Source organism: Betta splendens, chromosome 9 (genome assembly GCF_900634795.4).
Source record: "Betta splendens chromosome 9, fBetSpl5.4, whole genome shotgun sequence".
Lineage (NCBI taxonomy): Eukaryota > Metazoa > Chordata > Actinopteri > Anabantiformes > Osphronemidae > Betta > Betta splendens.
This window is the reverse complement of record NC_040889.2, coordinates 3,451,179-3,469,177: the sequence shown is the minus strand read 5'-3', so window position 1 is coordinate 3,469,177 and position 17,999 is coordinate 3,451,179. Positions and strand designations below refer to the sequence as shown.

General features: G+C 41.0%; 1 protein-coding gene across 2 annotated transcripts; it reads left to right on the top strand.

The window, feature by feature from the left end:
* The first annotated feature begins 253 nt into the window (after positions 1 to 253).
* On the top strand, positions 254 to 17,049 carry LOC114861365 (zinc finger protein 239-like). Of its 2 annotated transcripts, XM_029160493.3 has the most exons (3): positions 254 to 1,884; positions 8,696 to 8,729; positions 8,869 to 8,954. In XM_029160493.3, the coding sequence occupies exons 1-3, from the start codon at positions 1,546 to 1,548 to the stop codon at positions 8,916 to 8,918; spliced, it is 423 nt and encodes a 140-aa protein (XP_029016326.2). In that variant the 5' UTR covers positions 254 to 1,545; the 3' UTR covers positions 8,919 to 8,954. The 2 variants fall into 2 exon arrangements, with proteins under 2 accessions (XP_029016326.2, XP_029016324.1); XM_029160491.3 differs by lacking the exon at positions 8,696 to 8,729 and having other exon boundaries at positions 261 to 1,884; positions 8,869 to 17,049.
* The last annotated feature ends 950 nt before the right edge of the window (positions 17,050 to 17,999 follow it).

The window sequence follows — 17,999 nt, the reverse complement described above, 5'->3', positions numbered from 1 at the left end:
TCAGCAAACAAACAAGGAGGACACAGAAGCAGAAGGATGGAAGCAAGAAAGAGTAGCAGCGTGTGGTTATATTTTTATGCCGAAAATGAAACGGCAACCTGTACAATCTGCAAAAAGGCCATTAATACAGTGACACCACCAATTTTTATTATTACCAATTTATATTTACCGTTGAACTTTGTCAAAACAAAACACCTGAAAGTCAGGAAAATGTATTTATATTTGATAATGCAATAATTGCCAAAACACAAACTCAACCTGTCCATGAATTCTGTGATATCACATATATTTGTCACGATCTGGGGTTTGTTTCTTGTTGTTTCCTTGTCTTATTTTGGTTCCAGGTTCCATTTCCGGTTTTATTTTGGTAGCACTCCCGGTTTCCGTTTCTGTTCCTGCTTTACTTCCTGTTATCAGTTCTGTTCTCCCTAGCTCATTACCTACACCTGTCTGTAATCAGTTAATCACTCACCTGTGTATTTAGTCAGCTCCTGTGTCCTTAGTTCCCTGCCAGATTGTCGTGTTTCTTCAGAGTTCCGAGTTTCGTTCGTGTTTCTTGTGAGTCCCTGAGTTCCCTGAGTGTTCCGTGTGTTTCGTGTTCTTCGGGTTCTGTTCCGGTTTTGCCTTGTGTATCCTGCCCGACCCTGGACTACTACTGACCGTGAGTTTGTCTCATTCCTGCCTGTACTTTTGCCGAGCCTGCTTGTGTAACGAACCCTGCCTGGACACTGGATTAGAGATTGCCTGCTCCCTTGTGTGCTACTTCATTGAACGACTGGTGTATGACCTGGACCGTCTGACCCTGCTTCATCTAATAAACCTGTGTTTAATCACTATCCTGCCTCGGTGCTGTGCATGTGGGTCCGCCGCCTGCTTCGAGTCCTGACAATATTTGGGAAGGACTAATAAAACACAAAAAGCAAACATTACATATTACTACATTGAGGAGACAGGTTTGTCATTTAGTTAAATCAAAGACCTTTGTTTTATTTTATTTTTCCACAAAACATGACTTTAATCACCTTCTTACTAACTCTTCAGCTTTGGAGAATAGCCGTTTGCACGGCACTGATGTCTGACTATAAAGATATTTTTATTGGAATTGCGACTTGTCAAAATGTAGTTGAAGTCTTAATCACATTTTGAACTTGTCATAAATACATTACAGATATCTGTAATGTGAAACCTGTCTATCTTATAGATCATCTATCATCCTATAGATCATCTCCGGTCCGCTTGTCACTTTTATAAAGCTTTGACATATTAAAACAACCAGTTCGTTCAAACTGCAGATAAGCCGCTCGGCAGTCACGTGACGTATCGACGCCTCTCGCTGTCATTGGTCACGTGATTCGGAACGCGCTCGAGATTCTGCCTGACGACGATTCCGCTTCGAGAGATAGATGCTGAGTCGAGTGGGAGGTCTCGAGTTGGACATCTCTACATTCAGCCTAATACCTGCTGCTTGTGGAACTGCCGGACAGGACACAAAAAAACGAGCATCCGGTTATCGCGAGAATCTGACGAGAACATAAAAGACGCAACATGGCGGGTTCAGAAGAAAGCCTTAACAACAAAGACATAAAAGAAGAAACACGAGATTCGGTTGTGATAGATCCGGGTCAGTTAAACTGGAGCAGTGGTGTAAAGCACGAGAACCAGAACTCAGATTTTATGAACTATGACCACAACTTTGTAAACCAGGAGCACATAAAGAGCGACATTAAAGAAGAAAACCAAGATCCGGATAGCGACCAGAACCACATCAAGAGCGACATTAAAGAAGAAACCCAAGAAGTGGAGAGTGGTGGAGTGAATAAGCAGGAGGAGAACCGTAACCAGGGCCATCGGAGCTACGAACCCACGTTATCCACAGATCAACAGGTCAGTGCTGCTGCCTAACCAGTAAAATCGGATAGTAAAAAGAGACGAGGACGGATCCTGAGGTAGTCTGGTTCTAGGTTAAACCTGAGAGAAATTAAATGAATAAACAAATAGAAATTGCAATTCAGGAAGAGTAATTATAAAATGTTTAACTGGTCCAATAAGTGTTTGCAGTGAAGATGCTCAGCATAAAAACGATTAAGCTTGTTTTCTATGTAACAGCCGACGATTATCTGACTTTATTACACTTTGTAGCTTCTTACTTTATTTAAAGCTGATCTGCATGAACATCACATGGTAGTTCTATTGGAGGAAGCTCCTGGTTTGAGATTCAGGCCTATTGTGTTGTTTCTTCCTGCGGTGTTTTCCAAAGGCTGCACCCATCAGTAAGCTAATAACTCATTGGCTGACTCACACTGAACAATGACCATAAAGATGTGAACGGTGTTTACAAACATTTATCTGGAGGGACAAAGGAAAAGCACAGAAACAAATTCACACTGTAGAATAACCATACAGCTGTGGCCAGTGTGAGAAGCATTTTAGCCACAGAAGTGAGAGTGAGAAGGAAGAAAGTAAATGCACTATATGGAGCAGCACCAATGTTACACTAGACAACATTCTCTCCTACTGTGGTAGGAATTTAAAGTGACTAACCGTTTCACTATAGCACAGTTGCGTCCGACTAAGGATTTTTAATTGTTTTGTTTTAACTACCAGGTAGTGCAACGTTGTTTTAAAAGCCTCCAATCCACTACAAACCTGTCTTTAAAAAATATGCAAGTTATTGTGGGCCCTTCATCTCTCTTTCTGCTTTGTTAAAACTTCCTTTTTGTTTCTGATGGTTAGATTTATGCTTTGTCGACCACAGATTTTGCAGCTTTAACTGGTGACAATCTGATTAGCTCACTCAGCAGTGTCTATAGGATCCAGGTGGACGGACTGAACCATGCAGTAAATGGGAGGAGGGGAGTAACTTCACTGGGAAGGCAGAAATATGCCATAATTTAGTCTTATTTGTAACTATTTCATAGATAAATTTGTGATATCTCATATATATTGGTGCTAATAATGTTACTATTAATTAAACTGGGCCCTTAGAATCAACCTAACTCCTTTGCTCTGTCTTGTTCAAGACAGACCTGTTAGCAACAGAGTAATTTGTGGATGAAGTGCCTACTGTTACTTACCTACCTGTTAGGGGGTTAGTGTAATGTAAACCAAGCGCTTCATCCACAGATTACTCTGTCGCTGAAAGCACACGCTAACAGTAAGTAATGTAAACTGGTATTCCATATGAAAGAGTGACCATGTTAACTTAACTGATGACCGACTTCCAGTGTGCTGTTTTAGCCAGGTGACATCCTGTTAGCTGTCCCTGTCAATGCCTTGGTTAACGTTACCTATTTGTTGGAGCGTGCGCTTTCCGCAACAGATTAATCTATGGACGGAGCATAGCGTTTAACTTGTGTTTTGTTTTTTGTGGACGATCAGGAGTACCTTGTCCTTTTCCGATGCACCTGTTGCCTGAAGGTAGTTGCTATCGGCGCCAAAATAAACTGGGTGTAGCGAAGCATTTACTCATTTATTGTTTCCAAGCCGCATGGGGGAGTGTCCAATGCCTTCCCCCATGATCATTTAATAATAATATTTAATAATAATAATATTAATAAGTACGCTTATTCACCACCTTGGCTGCACTAGTACTACTAAAGAGACTGTTGAAAACATCCTGATTGACTTTTATAATTTATCGATGCAGCAACATTCAGCACCTTGTCCGCTTGTCTGACACAAATCAAATGCTGCATGTGGAAGCGTACACCGCCGAGTAAAGCTCTGTAGCTGCTTATTTTGGTTTTAAACTGCCATAACTTGTAAATACTGCTATACTATGTACTATATACTATACTAAATATCTGATTGCACATCTGCCACAGATGACCAGCGTTTTGTAGTCTTAGCGATCCGATGTTGTTATGCAATATTCTCGCAAATATATTATTGGGCTTATTGGGATATTAGGCAAAATAATAATAATGAGACGCTTAAAATTAAAAGACTGCTCCCACTGAGATTCTAACCTGTGACAAAAAGCTTTGTAGTCACGAATCTTAACCACTACACTCAAGACTTGATCAGCAGTCATTCTACAAGAGGCTATATAGCAAAGTCAAATATGGCATTTTGGGACCAAAAGTGGGAGTCAATATCCATCTATAGGCCAAAAGGACATAACACACTCTCTTAAGCAGTGCAAACGAGTTGATAACGTGGGGAAAATGAAAGCAAATTAGAGGCCGACACTTTTATTTTCTACCACTGTATAATGTCACAGACTCCACCACGGTTCTTTGTTCAAGTCTCATTTGATCTATGAGTAATAAACGACATTCTCTGCTGAGAGTCAGGATATTTACCAGTGTTGGTGAAACTAGGAGCTAGTTTGAAGTGTCTGGGTGTAACTAGCGAAGGACATATAGTAAAGGTTTGCGTAAGTACCGTATTTTCCGGTGTATAAGCTGCTACTTTTTCCAGAGCTTTGAACCCTGCGTCTTATACAGTGGTGCGTCTTATTTGTGGATTATTTTACAGCTCACAAGCTTCATGCTGCTGAACACGGCCAAAATGTTTACGTTGTGCAGATCCAATTGAAAGCTGTTGAAGTTTGCGTGTTGTATGTGACTTTAGTCATTGCTATGCATTAGCGTTGAGACTCTTCAGTGTGCTCTTGCTACCGGTGTAATGTTACATCTCCGTGCTTTTTTAAGGAAGTACCCATATGTGATTGACTTGCTGACCACGTCGGACTGATAGAATGGATTATTTATTCTTCCTTAAATGAATGGCTAGTTTGCCAAGAAAGATTGTAAAGACAGTTCACTTATTCGTACATGCAAACCACGCAGGAGTTTGCTGCACTCAACAAAAGCCAAAATAATCGCCACCTTACAAAAGTTGAGATGGAAAGGCCGAGGGTGCCAGCAGCGCCTGTTGTATTTCATGTGTTCATCAAGTGAAAGTTTTTCAGACTCAGTATCCAATTTATATCGTTCAATTTAAAAATGCATTTTGCGTTTTGCAATTCAATATTAAAAGTGGCAATGCAATGCCCAGTTACTGCTAGTAACTGTACTTCATAGACTACTACCCCAGCAAATATCAGACCATTTTACTGCAACATTTTGGAATAATCCATTACTAAAATATTCTATAGTGAACGGCCTTAATATCAATGTCTGAAATTTGACCTCTCATAAAATGAGTTCCTCAAATTAGTAGAACATCATTCCTTCACAGTACTTCTTGGAACTACTACTACTTAGAACTTCATGGACTACTACCAAAGCAAATATAAATTTATTTTACTGTATAGTTTTGAAGTAATTCAGTAATAAAGTATCCTACAGTAAGTTAAATTGACACCAGCTGAACTTTGATCTTCAATAATGCATGTTCCTCCAATTAGTACATCAACGTTCCTTCACAGTTCTACTTAGTACTTAATGGACTAATGTCACAACAAATATGAACTTTTCATACTGTATAGGTTTTATAAAGTAATCCATTACTAAAATATCCTAGAGTTAGTTGAATTGATGTCAATGACCAAACTTGAACCTTTTAATAAAATAAGTACTTCAAATTAGTACAGCATGATTCTTTCACAGTTCTACTTAGTATTTAATACTTCTACTACACAGAGTACTTCTATTCAGTACTTCATATAACTATTACCACACAAAGTATCAGCCCATTTTACTGTTTAGTTTTGCAGTATATATGGTATATAGTACAAGTTTTTTTTTTTATATTTCATTAGTGATTATTTCCAAACATACACCGTAAATTCCATCACTTCTGGTATTTTGCAGTTTACTGTATGTTTCCTTAGGATGTTAGCTCTTATATCATCTCCCCTGTTCACTAGAGTGAGCCTCTCGGCTCTTCTCTGTGATCGCAACACTGTTACCCTAAGTATCGAACGAATCGTGCACATCAACTGTATCGACGGCTAATTTGACCACGGAAATTCGAACTACGACTCATTTGACGGCAGTCTGTGTACGGCAGTCAACTTCTGGCAGACAGACATAACACCGGTGACCCAGCAGCACACAGGCCTGTCTGATGGTGGAGGAATAATGCTATTTCTATTATGTTAGCATTTGAATAAAGACACCTGTAAGAGAAAATAAAATGCAAGTCTTTTTATTAATGCATTTCCATTTACTGAATGCATTTTGAAAATGCATATTGAGTTTCCATTTGCGGAATGCATTTTTAAAATCCGTATTGAATTGCCAATTGCAGAATGCATTTTCAAAATGCATATTGTATTTTCAATTGCAGAAGAAAAAGGACAATATATTTGCTAGCTTTTAAGCCTGATGCGACCCATTCTTCGACGCATGGTCTCTTTCCGCTGGTAGGTGTGTGCGCACATGTGTCTGTGTGAACGCACACCGGGGCGGAACTCTGCCATGCGCGATACGGAGGAAAATTGTAAACGTAAGGCTGTTTAGTTTAATAAAAGGAAAAAAGCACAGACCTGTTATATAGGAAAGATGATCTTGAATTACTTCTGTGGTTATTCTCTATTTAAAATCAACTTCAACTTCAAAGGAGGCGGAGGGTGCTGTTGGTGGGGTGGGTTGCCCCCCTAATATAATGGTAGGGAAAAGACTGAGATTATTTAGAAGACATCGAGTTTTACAGCACAGTCTTCCCACTCACCTACAAAAGACCAGGCTGTCCCAGCAGCCCGGGCCTCCTTCATATGGCGTAACTTGTCGGCGCTGTACTGTACTCTGGCGAATATCAGACTGTGCTGTAAAAGTCGCTGTCTTCTAAATAATCCACAGCAGGAACTTTGGCCATTCAGGACCATCATAATAAGAAACACACTGAACTCCCTTTGTTGCCTAAGCAGTGTTAAGATGGGTGGCATTGCAAGTGCAAGGCATCGTCACAGTCTGGCAGTGTTTCAGGGGGACTTCCCCTACTGAGATGGCTAAATCCTTATTCTTTTAAAAGAAAAGCTGCTGCTCTGGTAAAAGTGTCCCTTGAAATGACATCAAATAAGATGTCTGTAAAGATGTTGGCACTCAAAAAAATATAAGTATAATTACAACCCTGCTATGGTGAAGGTCGTTTGACCTCGGAAAGAGGCATAGAAAGCATCAGGTGACACTAGTGAGCATAAAGTGTCTGGATATAGTCACTCTTCTCGTGGGTCTGCATGCTTTAGTTATGAGTGATCTGTCTGGCAAAGAACTTAATGTAACGATACCACAATTTAGTGTGATACTGGTAAGGAGGCTCTTTCTCGATGATTCTCGATGATCTTAGGGAGTGGCTTGGCATCAATCACTAGTACAAGGGCCGTTAGTACAACTCCTGTGGCTGGACAGGTTTTTTTTTTCATAGGGGGATATTCTCATAAGGAGATACTAAGTGAGAGAGGGACGCTGGTTTCTTCACTGTTGTTGAGACGACCAGTGCTCTAAATGCTACTGACCCCCTTTGTATACAGATTTTTCCACTCCCCCAGTTGTTGTTTTTTTTTCTCAAGGACAATTCTACTCGGTTGCCTGTACTTGTCTTTTATAGTGTGTCTTGTGTATCCACCTAGAGATGCCTTTAAACTTTGCAGTTTGTAGGTGTTGTCAGGGTCACTCTAAATGGGCCTTCGCACCAGGCTGAGGTTCAGTTTTTGCATTTTATGCCTTTCTCAGTTTACTTTTAATTGTGCCGTTGGTTCTTTCCACCAACCCCACACTGAGGGTGGTAGGCACAGTGTTTTTTTAAATCTATATTTAATCGTCAACAAATGTTTTTAGAATAATTTGCAGTTCTGTAAGTAGTGTAGTATTCGTTTATTATCTGTACCATCCCCCCTTGTTAAGATATGGCAAGGCCCATGACTCAATATGGCTGCACATTTATAGAGAGATGCTGGTGGGATAGGTTTCCCCTCTTGCCAAACATAATAATCTTTCTCAGCAGCTTGTTCAGTCTTTTCCTGTCCCAGTCTGTGCTGCCTGCTCCCCAGCTGATTACAGCATAGTGGATAACAGAGGCTACCACAGAGTCATAAAAAGTCCTTGGGCCTGCACACTCCAAAGAACCTCAGTCTCCTCAGCAGGTGGAGGTGACTTTGGCCCTTCTTGTACAGGGCATCAGTGTTATTAGTCCAGTTCAGTTTATGGTTGAGGTGAAGACCCAGGTACTCAAAGCTTTCCGAAGTCTCCATGTCTGATCCCTGGATGAGGTGAAGACCCAGGTACTCAAAGCTTTCCGAAGTCTCCATGTCTGATCCCTGGATGTTCACCAGTTTGTGATGTGTTGTTATTCTCTGAAAGTTGGTCCTACTGATAAGCACAAGTGGTTGTTCTTGCACCAGTCCACAAAGTCCTTGATGACTGAACTGTATTCCAGCTCGTTCCCCTCACCCATCATTGGCTGTGTCTGGATCTCCGGAAAGGTTCTGGATGTGACAGCCGTTGGTGTTATATGTGAAGGAATGATGAGAGCACTGTCCGCTTTGGGGCTGGAAAACACCACCTCAGACACACAGTTGCGCAACCTCACAGTCTGCGAGTTGGTAGTCGGTTGTCCATCAGCTGTGGTCTGTAACGCCCATCCCCGTCAGCAGTAGAATCCGCAACTACTTCTTCACCTCTAATTCAACCTGTCTTTGTAACTTGAGCAGCTCCTCTTTGAGTTATAAGGTCCATTTTTCTTATATCTGCTGTTTGGAATTACCCTTTGTGTCTCTCTTTCATTCTTCTGTGTTTCTGTTGGCAAGACTGAATATAGAGAGCTGGCACAACCCAACTCAGGTAAATAGTAAATGTATCATAGAACAATCAGACACAACAGAGGTTTTGGGAGACCTTGCTGTCTTTTGGTGTGTTATACCTAATCTTTGTGTCATCCTGAGATTTAATTTTACCCTCTTTCAATTTCTGTCACTTTTAGAAGCACAAAGGAAGAAGAGCATCAAAGCTGCATCTTTGTCAGCAATGTGATAAAGTCTTCACCAGACCATCTGATCTAAAGAATCATCAGAAGGTTCACTCTGGAGAGAGACCATACAGCTGTGACCAGTGTGGGAAAACCTTTACAGCAAGTAGTAGCTTAAAGACCCATGTGCAAAGCCATACAGGAGAGAAACCTCACTCATGTGAACAATGTGGAAAAGCATTTTCCTACATAAGTAACTTACTGAGACACCAACAAGTTCACACTGGAGAAAAACGCCACTCTTGTGAAGAATGTGGAAAAGCGTTCTTTGGCCTCTGTAGTTTGCGGAGACACCAACGTATTCACACGGGAGAGAAACCATACTCATGTAAATGGTGTGGAAAAGCTTTCTCTCAGGGCAGTCACTTGCTGACTCATCAGCGTGTTCACACTGGAGAGAAACCGCACTCATGTATACAATGTGGAAAAGCATTTTCTGTCCCCAGTAATTTACTGAGACACCAACGTGCTCACACTGGAGAAAAACCTCACTGGTGTAAAACCTGTGGAAAAGCATTCTCGCTCCAAAGTAGTTTAGTTAAACACCAGCGTGTTCACACTGGAGAGAAACCTCACTGGTGTGAAAGCTGTGGGAGAACCTTTTCTCAATTGTGCACCCTAAGAAATCACCAGCGAATCCACACTGCACAGAAACTTTAGAAGCATGGCTTCACCAGTTTTACAATAGATGTAGCATATTTATTATTAATAATTTAAATTTCAAAACTGGCGTAAGCAAAAACCTACGCCAACGTTCGGATGTATCAATAACTATGTGAAATGTGCGTAGATCTACGATAGCTCCCTGGCTGGTGTACTTTTCTACAGCTATTGGTATCTGTTGGTGAAACTAAAAGGGCACCGTCACAGGCGCAAGTGTTAACAAAAAAATGTATTTTGTTAATGTACAAATAATCTGTGACGTGGAAATGCAGCTACAGTCATCAACATTGTGGTGAGGTGTCTGGTTCAATGATGATTCATTTATTTCAACAAAATTGCATTGCACAGATTTGAAGCTGGTACCAGATCGGTGGCTTCTTAGTCAGTAAATAATTTACCTGTCTTAATATTAATTCTTGTTGCGCAAAGAACCTGTGTGCCCCCAAATATCATCCTGTCAACACTAGTCGGTGATTTAATGTATAGGCTTCCTATTAGTAGCTGTATACAGTGTTAGGAGGTGTCAGGACATCATCCAGATTATTTTCTAGTTGTTTCATCACTATTTAGTACAAAACAGTAAGAACATAAACAAATAATGAACTAACCTGAGTTTTAGTAATAACAAATTTGTAACGATGAGCCATTTGTAATCATAACACAACTACATGTGTACACATGGTACACTACACTACATGTGTAACATGTTTGCATGTTGGACAGAATTACAAGAAGCATATAACAGCTTTATTTTGACTTTTCATAAGTCCCACCAAGAAACATGGTAAAAAGCTGTATGAAGACACTTGTTGCTCCTACCAAAAGATGGCACATTGTGTCCTGTTATGCAAAATAGGGACAAATCCTAGTACATAAAACAATTTTGCACCAAATAACAGCATTTTATCTACTGAATACAATAACGTTGATTTCAAGACAGTCCAAATAAGTCTTATTTTTATTAGCACGTATTCCCAAGATATTGCTCTTTATCCACAGTGGCTGGTTATTCTAAGAAAAGGGGCCTTGCCAAGAGTTATTGAGACAATTTTTGAGTTACTGATGGGGGGATCCTGTTGAATATAAGGTTATGTCCTAAAACTGTATCCATAGTCTTTAATTTTAAACCCGGAGAGCTGGAACCATATACGTGCTGTTGTTTTAAGCAACAGTTCCTCCTTGTAGGAGAAAGCACCCTTGATCTCCTTATCTTGGGGAATGGGTTAGAGAAGAGTGTCTCATAAGAAAACCGTGTTAATTAAAAACTTAATATCACCTCTGTTCAGGTGTAGAATGTAGAATTTTGGACTTGTTGATGCTACAATAGAGATAAACCTTAGTTATGGAAAAGCTTTGGAATAAGTATTTAAAATATTTTGCATTAATTAAAATAAACACCTTTTTTCACATTTACTAGTGTGAATACTCTTATCAGGTTTTCCTACTGTGATTTTTTTACAAAGTCCTCACTCTGCACAAACCTTTGGCAGAACATCAGAACAACAATTAAAAAAATACTTCATACCCTGTTTTATTTTTTTGTACAGTTAATACTGCTATCTAGTTCTATACAGTTTTTTTCTCTGTCTTATTAAATAAGACAATAGGATGCTCTTTTCACAGGCTTCTCTTCCATTTTCACTTTTTATGTTCAGTAACCATCAGAGGCAACACCGAATCAAAGCTATGACTTTCAAGTATTGTCCAGCCTAAGGCTTACCCGTGCAATACTCATGGTGTCTAAAATAATCAGCATTTTTATATAATACCTGTGAGGTGAATGGATCGTCTCAGAGGAAAAGTGCTCACTAACGCAGGCGTACAGTAGACAGATTAGTGAACAATGTTTAAGAGGAACAGATCATTTGTGTACATAGAAAAATGTCTCAGATCTTTGAGTTCAGCACATGAAAAATGGGCCAAAAAGAGGAGTGTTGTGGTGCCATGTATGCTTGCATTTTGTTTTGTGTTTTTTATTCCCAGAATATGATCTATGATTTAGGATGTGTGTGTGACATGTGCCCCAGGATGAGGAGAAATCTACATTGTGACAGCATCACCTGAATGTGGTCCTTACTAAATGATGCTTCTGTTATACATGTTTGTGCAATAATTGTGAACACTGTGGTTAATGTGGGTTACAAACTAAACATTTATGTATGCAAGGTACAAATATGTAATATTTGTAATTTGAATACATAATAAACACAGAAACAAGTAAACCAAAACAGTTAAGGGTGTTAAACTATGGTTTCAAGTTTCAATGTTTAAATGAGCAGATGGTTGTTTTTCTTGTAGCGCCTCTTCTGGTTCATATTGTTCATATTATTTGATTGTAAAGCACTTTTGGAGTTTGCATGTTCTCCCCATGTTTACGTGGATTCCACGGTTTCCTCCCACATACATTAGGTTCATTGGTCATTCTAGATTGCCCATAGGTGTGAGTGTGTGAATGGTTGTATGTCTGTGTGTTGCCCTGCGATGGATTGGCAACCTGTCCTGGGTGCTTATCGCCCATTATGGAATGATCTTTATGTAAATTTGTATATAAGAATTGCCACTTGTGGGTTAAAATCTAATCTAATTTTTTTTTTTATAATTTAACATGTATTGTTATATAATATATAACGTTTTTGTTTTGTTTTTTAAATATTTTTTCTGAAGACGCTCTGAAACCCCTGCTTCCCTGTGGCTCACACACAGATATGATGTAGGTTTGATCAGAGGACGTAACCCAGTGTTTCTCACACCTAAATCTGACCACAGACAATTTAAACAACAACAACACTCTCTGAAAGGAAGCCATAGATGGCAGTACTGCAGTCACCATCAAGCTACTGAAACATTAGATGCTACAGGCCACAAAGAGATCCTATCTAAATTACAGTTTGTGCAGAAAAAGGTTATTTTTCTGGGTCACTTTAATTACAGCTGATGGCAAATCCATTTCACCCAAAGGAGTTGAAACAATTTGAAACCTGCCAAAACCGTGCACGTACTGTATAAACAGTTTATGTCTTTTCCAGGTCTTTGTTCTTATTGTAGGAACTTCATTCCTAACTGTCTTTGAGGTCCCACTCCCACAGGGTTCTGATGCAGACGTCTTTATCGTTCACTTTTTCTCTCACAGACGTCTGAGGCTGAACAACGTTCACTGACCTCAAGCTTGCTCTTCACTCTGCTCCTACTTTGGGTCTTCCTGATCTAATGCTACGTGACCTTTTCACTCAGACAGTGGATGAGAAATCAGGTTGTATGACTATTTTCCTGCCAAGCTTGACCCACCTACTGCTGAACTTCCACACTGTCTGTGAGTACTGGCTGCAGCAAAGAAAGCCATGGTGGCATCACGTGACATCATAGGCTACTCTGACGTCACGTCAACAGAAAACATCTACAGCCCGATGGCTTAGATGCAACACCACCTTGCTTAAAATGAACATTACTGTCAAGAAGTGCGATGTGCTTATCCCAGCCACTCTTCTTCCAGGCCCGGACGATGATGATCCTCACAACTGTGTTAATGGCTCCTCTAGAGACCCTGCTTCAGGCCAATGTCAGGTTGGGTATGGAGTCTGCACTTCTCATGGCGTCTACACTACTTTGCTCAGGCTGCAGAGTTGATCACGCTGACTGAAGCTGGTAAACTGACAGAAGGATAGTCTTTTACCATTTCCAGAGATGCTTTTGGTGTCATTTTCGTGCTCTGTGGAAGCACAGGCAGTTTTTGAAGTCTGATGGCAAACCTATCTTACATCATGGTAAGGTTGCTGCTTTGCTGGACGCTGTTCTGCTACCTACAGCTAATGCTGTTTGTAACTGTCCGGCTCACACCATCAATGATGACTTTGTTTCTGCGACATGCAGCTGCCGACGCTGCTGCGAAGGTCGCTGACCGGCAACCCCTCCCTCTCCTGATCCTCATTTCCTCTCCAACACTCCCTACCCTCTCCTTCCTCATCTCTCCCTGTGCTTTAAAAATTTTGTAGCTCACAGGAATGCAGACTCTGGCAGATGAATGGTGCCTCTGGTTCTCATGGGGAGGACAGCGTTGACCCACAGTGGTCCACTCTGACCTCGGGTAGTTGTGATGTAATATATAATGGCTATTATTAAGTATTATGAGATTATGTGTAATAATGCATAGGTGTATGTATATGTATGTGATATATGTATGTTTGTACAGGTATGAGTGTGTGCACATACATTAACTCTATTATTAGTATTAATATTAATTTAACAGTTAAACCCCAGTACAGTAGTTGTTTAGTTATGAATGTGTTGGCCTAAGGTACATCTTTATTTAGTTTTTTTGTGCCTATTGTTTTGCTTAATTCATTTGTTTGGTTTCAGCAGCTGGTAGGACCGCAGCACAGAGTAGAGGATCTGTGCGCAGTACTTGGTACTTTCTCGATCTTCTCGTGATCCTTCTTTCTGATATTGCTATCATCTGGGATTGCTACATCAGTACAGCCTTGTTCTCTTGTTTGTCCACCACTACTATGACGGGTTAGTGGCCATTACCAGTTTGTCAGTCTGTATCTGGAAGTCCCACTGGATCTTAGCTCTGTCATTTTCAACCACCTTTGGAGGTGTGTCCCATTTGGACTTTGGGACTTTCACCCTGTAGTCTGCACAGTTGTTCCTTTACACTATGCCAGCCAATAGGTCATGGCGTTTCATGTATGCCTTGCCTGCTAGCATCTTGCATCCTGCTGTTGTGATGGATTGTTTCAGGGGCATCTTTGCACAGCCTGCACCTGGGGTCCTGTTAGGTATGGTAGATCCCAGCCTCTATTGATCTGGTAGTCATAGCCTGTTCCTGTGCCTCTGTGCTGTTTTTCAGTCCAGCTTTGTCCGGCACTAGTAGGATTTGTCGATCAGTCACTTCTTTTATCTGCCTGTGGTACATACCGTGTAGAGGTTTGTTCCTCTGTGAGGGTTCCTCCCCTTCCTTCCCCTCGTCTGGTTTCTGCTGCCTGAGGTATTCACTGAGCAAATCATCTGTTAAGGACATTTTCCTGATGTATTTATGGAGCTTAGTTGTTTCATCCTGGATAGTGGCTCATTAATCCTCGGCCTCCTTCCTTTCGCTAAGCGTGCAGTCTCAGGGTGCTGGATTTGGCGTGAAACCCATCGTGCATTGTAAGGAGCTTCCTTGTCTTGATGTAAGAGGCTTCCATTTCCTCTTTTGGCCAGCTTATTGTGGCAGCTGGGTACCTGATGACCAGGAGGGTGTAGATGTTGCTCGTCTGGACTTTGTTCTTCCCATCCAGCTGACTTCTCAGAACTCTGGTAGATCTATCCCTCTCAGTCCTGACTACCTTTCCTCTCCTGACCACACCTATCCAGTCCGAATGACATTCTGATGTCTTGGCTGTATATCCTGGTGGTATATATAAGCGAGTTGATATCTCATTCACTCTTGGCATACAGCTTGATGTCATTAATGAAGAGGAGGTAGCTGATCATAGCGTTATTCCATAATAGGTGGTTCATCTGGGGGGGGACAGAAATGTGAGTTGAGGTTGTGAATATTGTAGTGAGGTTTGATGGAGTAGGAGGGCAGTAACAGGGCTTCATCGAAACGAGAGTTGATAGACAGGGTAGGGGAAATTAAATAAGCAAAGGTGCTTGGGTGATGGGACTTTATTGATTGGATGCAAGAATGAGGATCAGGCAAAGAAAGCCTGGAAGATCAGCTAAAGTTATAAGGGCACTTAGAGTAGCATAGGAGAGAGACAAGGCAGTATGTGCAAAGGCTTCATAAATGGAGTTCTAGTAATGATTAAACTGAGGAAGTTGGTTGAACATTTAGAAGGTAGGATGTAAGAGGATAATAAGTGTAAAAAGGTTGACAAGGGGAGCGGAAAGAGTAGAGACAGAGTTAGTGATGGTGGAGTTTGAAGGGAGGAGCTGCCTAGGAAGTCGTACTTTGGTTTTATTTGTCGAAGAAACGGAGGATACAAATGTCGAGGAGAATGAAACAGAGTCAGAGCCTGGGTCCCAGGAAGAGGCTATAAGCAGAGAGAGTCGAGGGAAGGACAAGTTCCAAGAAGAAGGAGGAATAAGGGTCCAGAGGGGCCCAGAGGGGAGAAAAGTAACCTTCAGACTGAAAACTCCAGGCTCGGAGGAAGAGTGGGAGCAGGGAAAATCCCCTTTGAGAGTCCCGGGACAAGGGAGGTGTCAGGATGAATCTCCCCCACAAAGCCGGGGCGGGAAATGGTATTGGAAGGAATCCCCACCGAGGGGTCAAGAGTGAAAAAGATGGTGGAGGTCTCCTAATTGGAATTCAAACAAAAGGCGAAGATATTTTGCGTCATGGAATGAAACCCCGTTGGTCTCCCCCTGGCAGCAGATGCTGGGCAAGTTTTTTTTGGGGAGATCAGCTGATTTAAGAAAGAATGATGCAGCTGGCTGCGGAGTTAGAGGAATTAAAGAGAAAAACGGAACAGACCGAGATGAGAGCGCAAGGAGGAGAGGCCGGCGGGGCATCAAGGTCAGTCAGCCAGAGAGGGAGTGGAGCTATGGCCCAAGTGGGTACCTTGGACAAAAAGAGGACCAGGGGCGAAGGGAGTGGAAATTCGAAAGAAATTATCTAGTAGAAGATAAAAAAGCTAACAAAGAAGAATGGTAATTGCAGCTGCTGTGCTATGAGATGTGTTAAAACTAGTTACCTATTAATCAATAAGGTCAGTATGTTGATTCTTATTGATGATGTTATAAAAATGTTGATCTAAAAACTTCGAAGTGATGATATTAATCTCACATTTAGGCCCTATGGCAGGAGTTGTTTACCAAGGTAAAAGTATGGTTAAAGAGGTCAAGTGCGTAACTAGGAACACACTTTGAGAAATCTGATGTGTAATAAAAAAATCTTGTAATCCTACAAATAAGGAAAGGTGGAAAGAACCGAGAAGTTAGAAAGGGAAGTACCTAGATTGTTAGGTCATGTTAATAGGTGCAGGGCAGAGTTCTTACCATGACTGTGCATATCTGCTGTAAAATGCAGGCCTTTGGCCTGATTGGACAAAAGATGTTGATCATGCTATGAAAATAACCAATGAGAGTATAAGATGATGTAAGAGGGCGGGGGAGTAGGCACAAAATGGGTATAAAAACCCCAGGTTTTGGCTGGTTGGGCAGAAGACTTCGTGGCTGGGGAACAAAGAAGGAACAAAGGAACCCACAATAAGGACATCTGCCTGCGGGCAGTTGAGCATCTTCACCCAGACGGGATGAAGCATCACAGGGAGAATCAAGTTCTGAATCGGAGCAAACTGGAAAAAAGAGAATTAACAACTAACTCTCCCCCCTAATCGGCCCTGTGGCCCAAACACCAAGCAGTAAGGGGATTGAGTAAAAAAAAAAACAAAAAAAAACTTGACTGTGTTGAATAAAATTCTTTACCTTTTGATTGATTTATCACTTGCTGTTTGCTTTTGCTGAATAAAGCACAAATTTGGAGTTGAAGTAACAGTGTCCTCTCCCTTATTATATTGCAAAAAGGGTTTCTTCAAATAAATTCGTAGCCTCTCCTCGATGATGTAAAAAGCCACAGGTCGTGTGTCTATGAGCCAGGCTGCATAAGGGAAACTCTTGTCGGTTTAGTCCAAACCCATAAATTAACACATCCTGTGTGGTAACATTATACTTACCACTGAAAATATTTCCAGCATCTACTACAACAGTTACATATAAGAAGGAAGCAGGCTAATAAAATAACCACTTTAATGTGAGGCCGACCTGGGGCAGGTTTCAAGAAGGAGGTTTAACAAACTCTGAGTTGATTTACTCTGAGTTTGCAAACCTGGAGTTTTCGGTTTCAGAACAGCTGAAAAGAGTTGGTTTAAGCAACTCTGAGTTGACTGACTCAGAGTTAAGCGCGTGCACCGCGACGATGCAAGCCCTGATCAATGGAGTGAAGATATTACGAGTCACCATGGCAACAGGACAACAAAAGACAAAAGAAGGAAATGGATATGATACGTCAAGCATATAGCGACTACGAGCCTATATTCCGTAGAAAAAGCAACACGGCTGCAGCGGCGAAAGAGAAATAATTAGCTTGGAAGAAAATAGTTGCCCGAGTCAATGCGTAAGTTTACTTTTTAATCATACAGTGTTCAGCGTAACTAAATACTAAATAATTTTAGTATTGTTGTTATATTTCAAGGGCGGCACGGTGGTGCGGTGGGTAGCACTGTCGCCTCACAGCAAGAAGGTTCTGGGTTCGATTATATTTCACTCGTAAAGTAAGGACTTATAGAGTAATTTTTCACTCATCTAAGGAGTTACTTCAGTAATTGCATAAAATACCGATGTTTGTATGAATTAAAAGTGCAGTGTTATGTCTATGCATTTTTAAAATTCCTGTTGTGGTTGATGTGGGATTTGTAAAGTAATGATAATTCAATAATCCA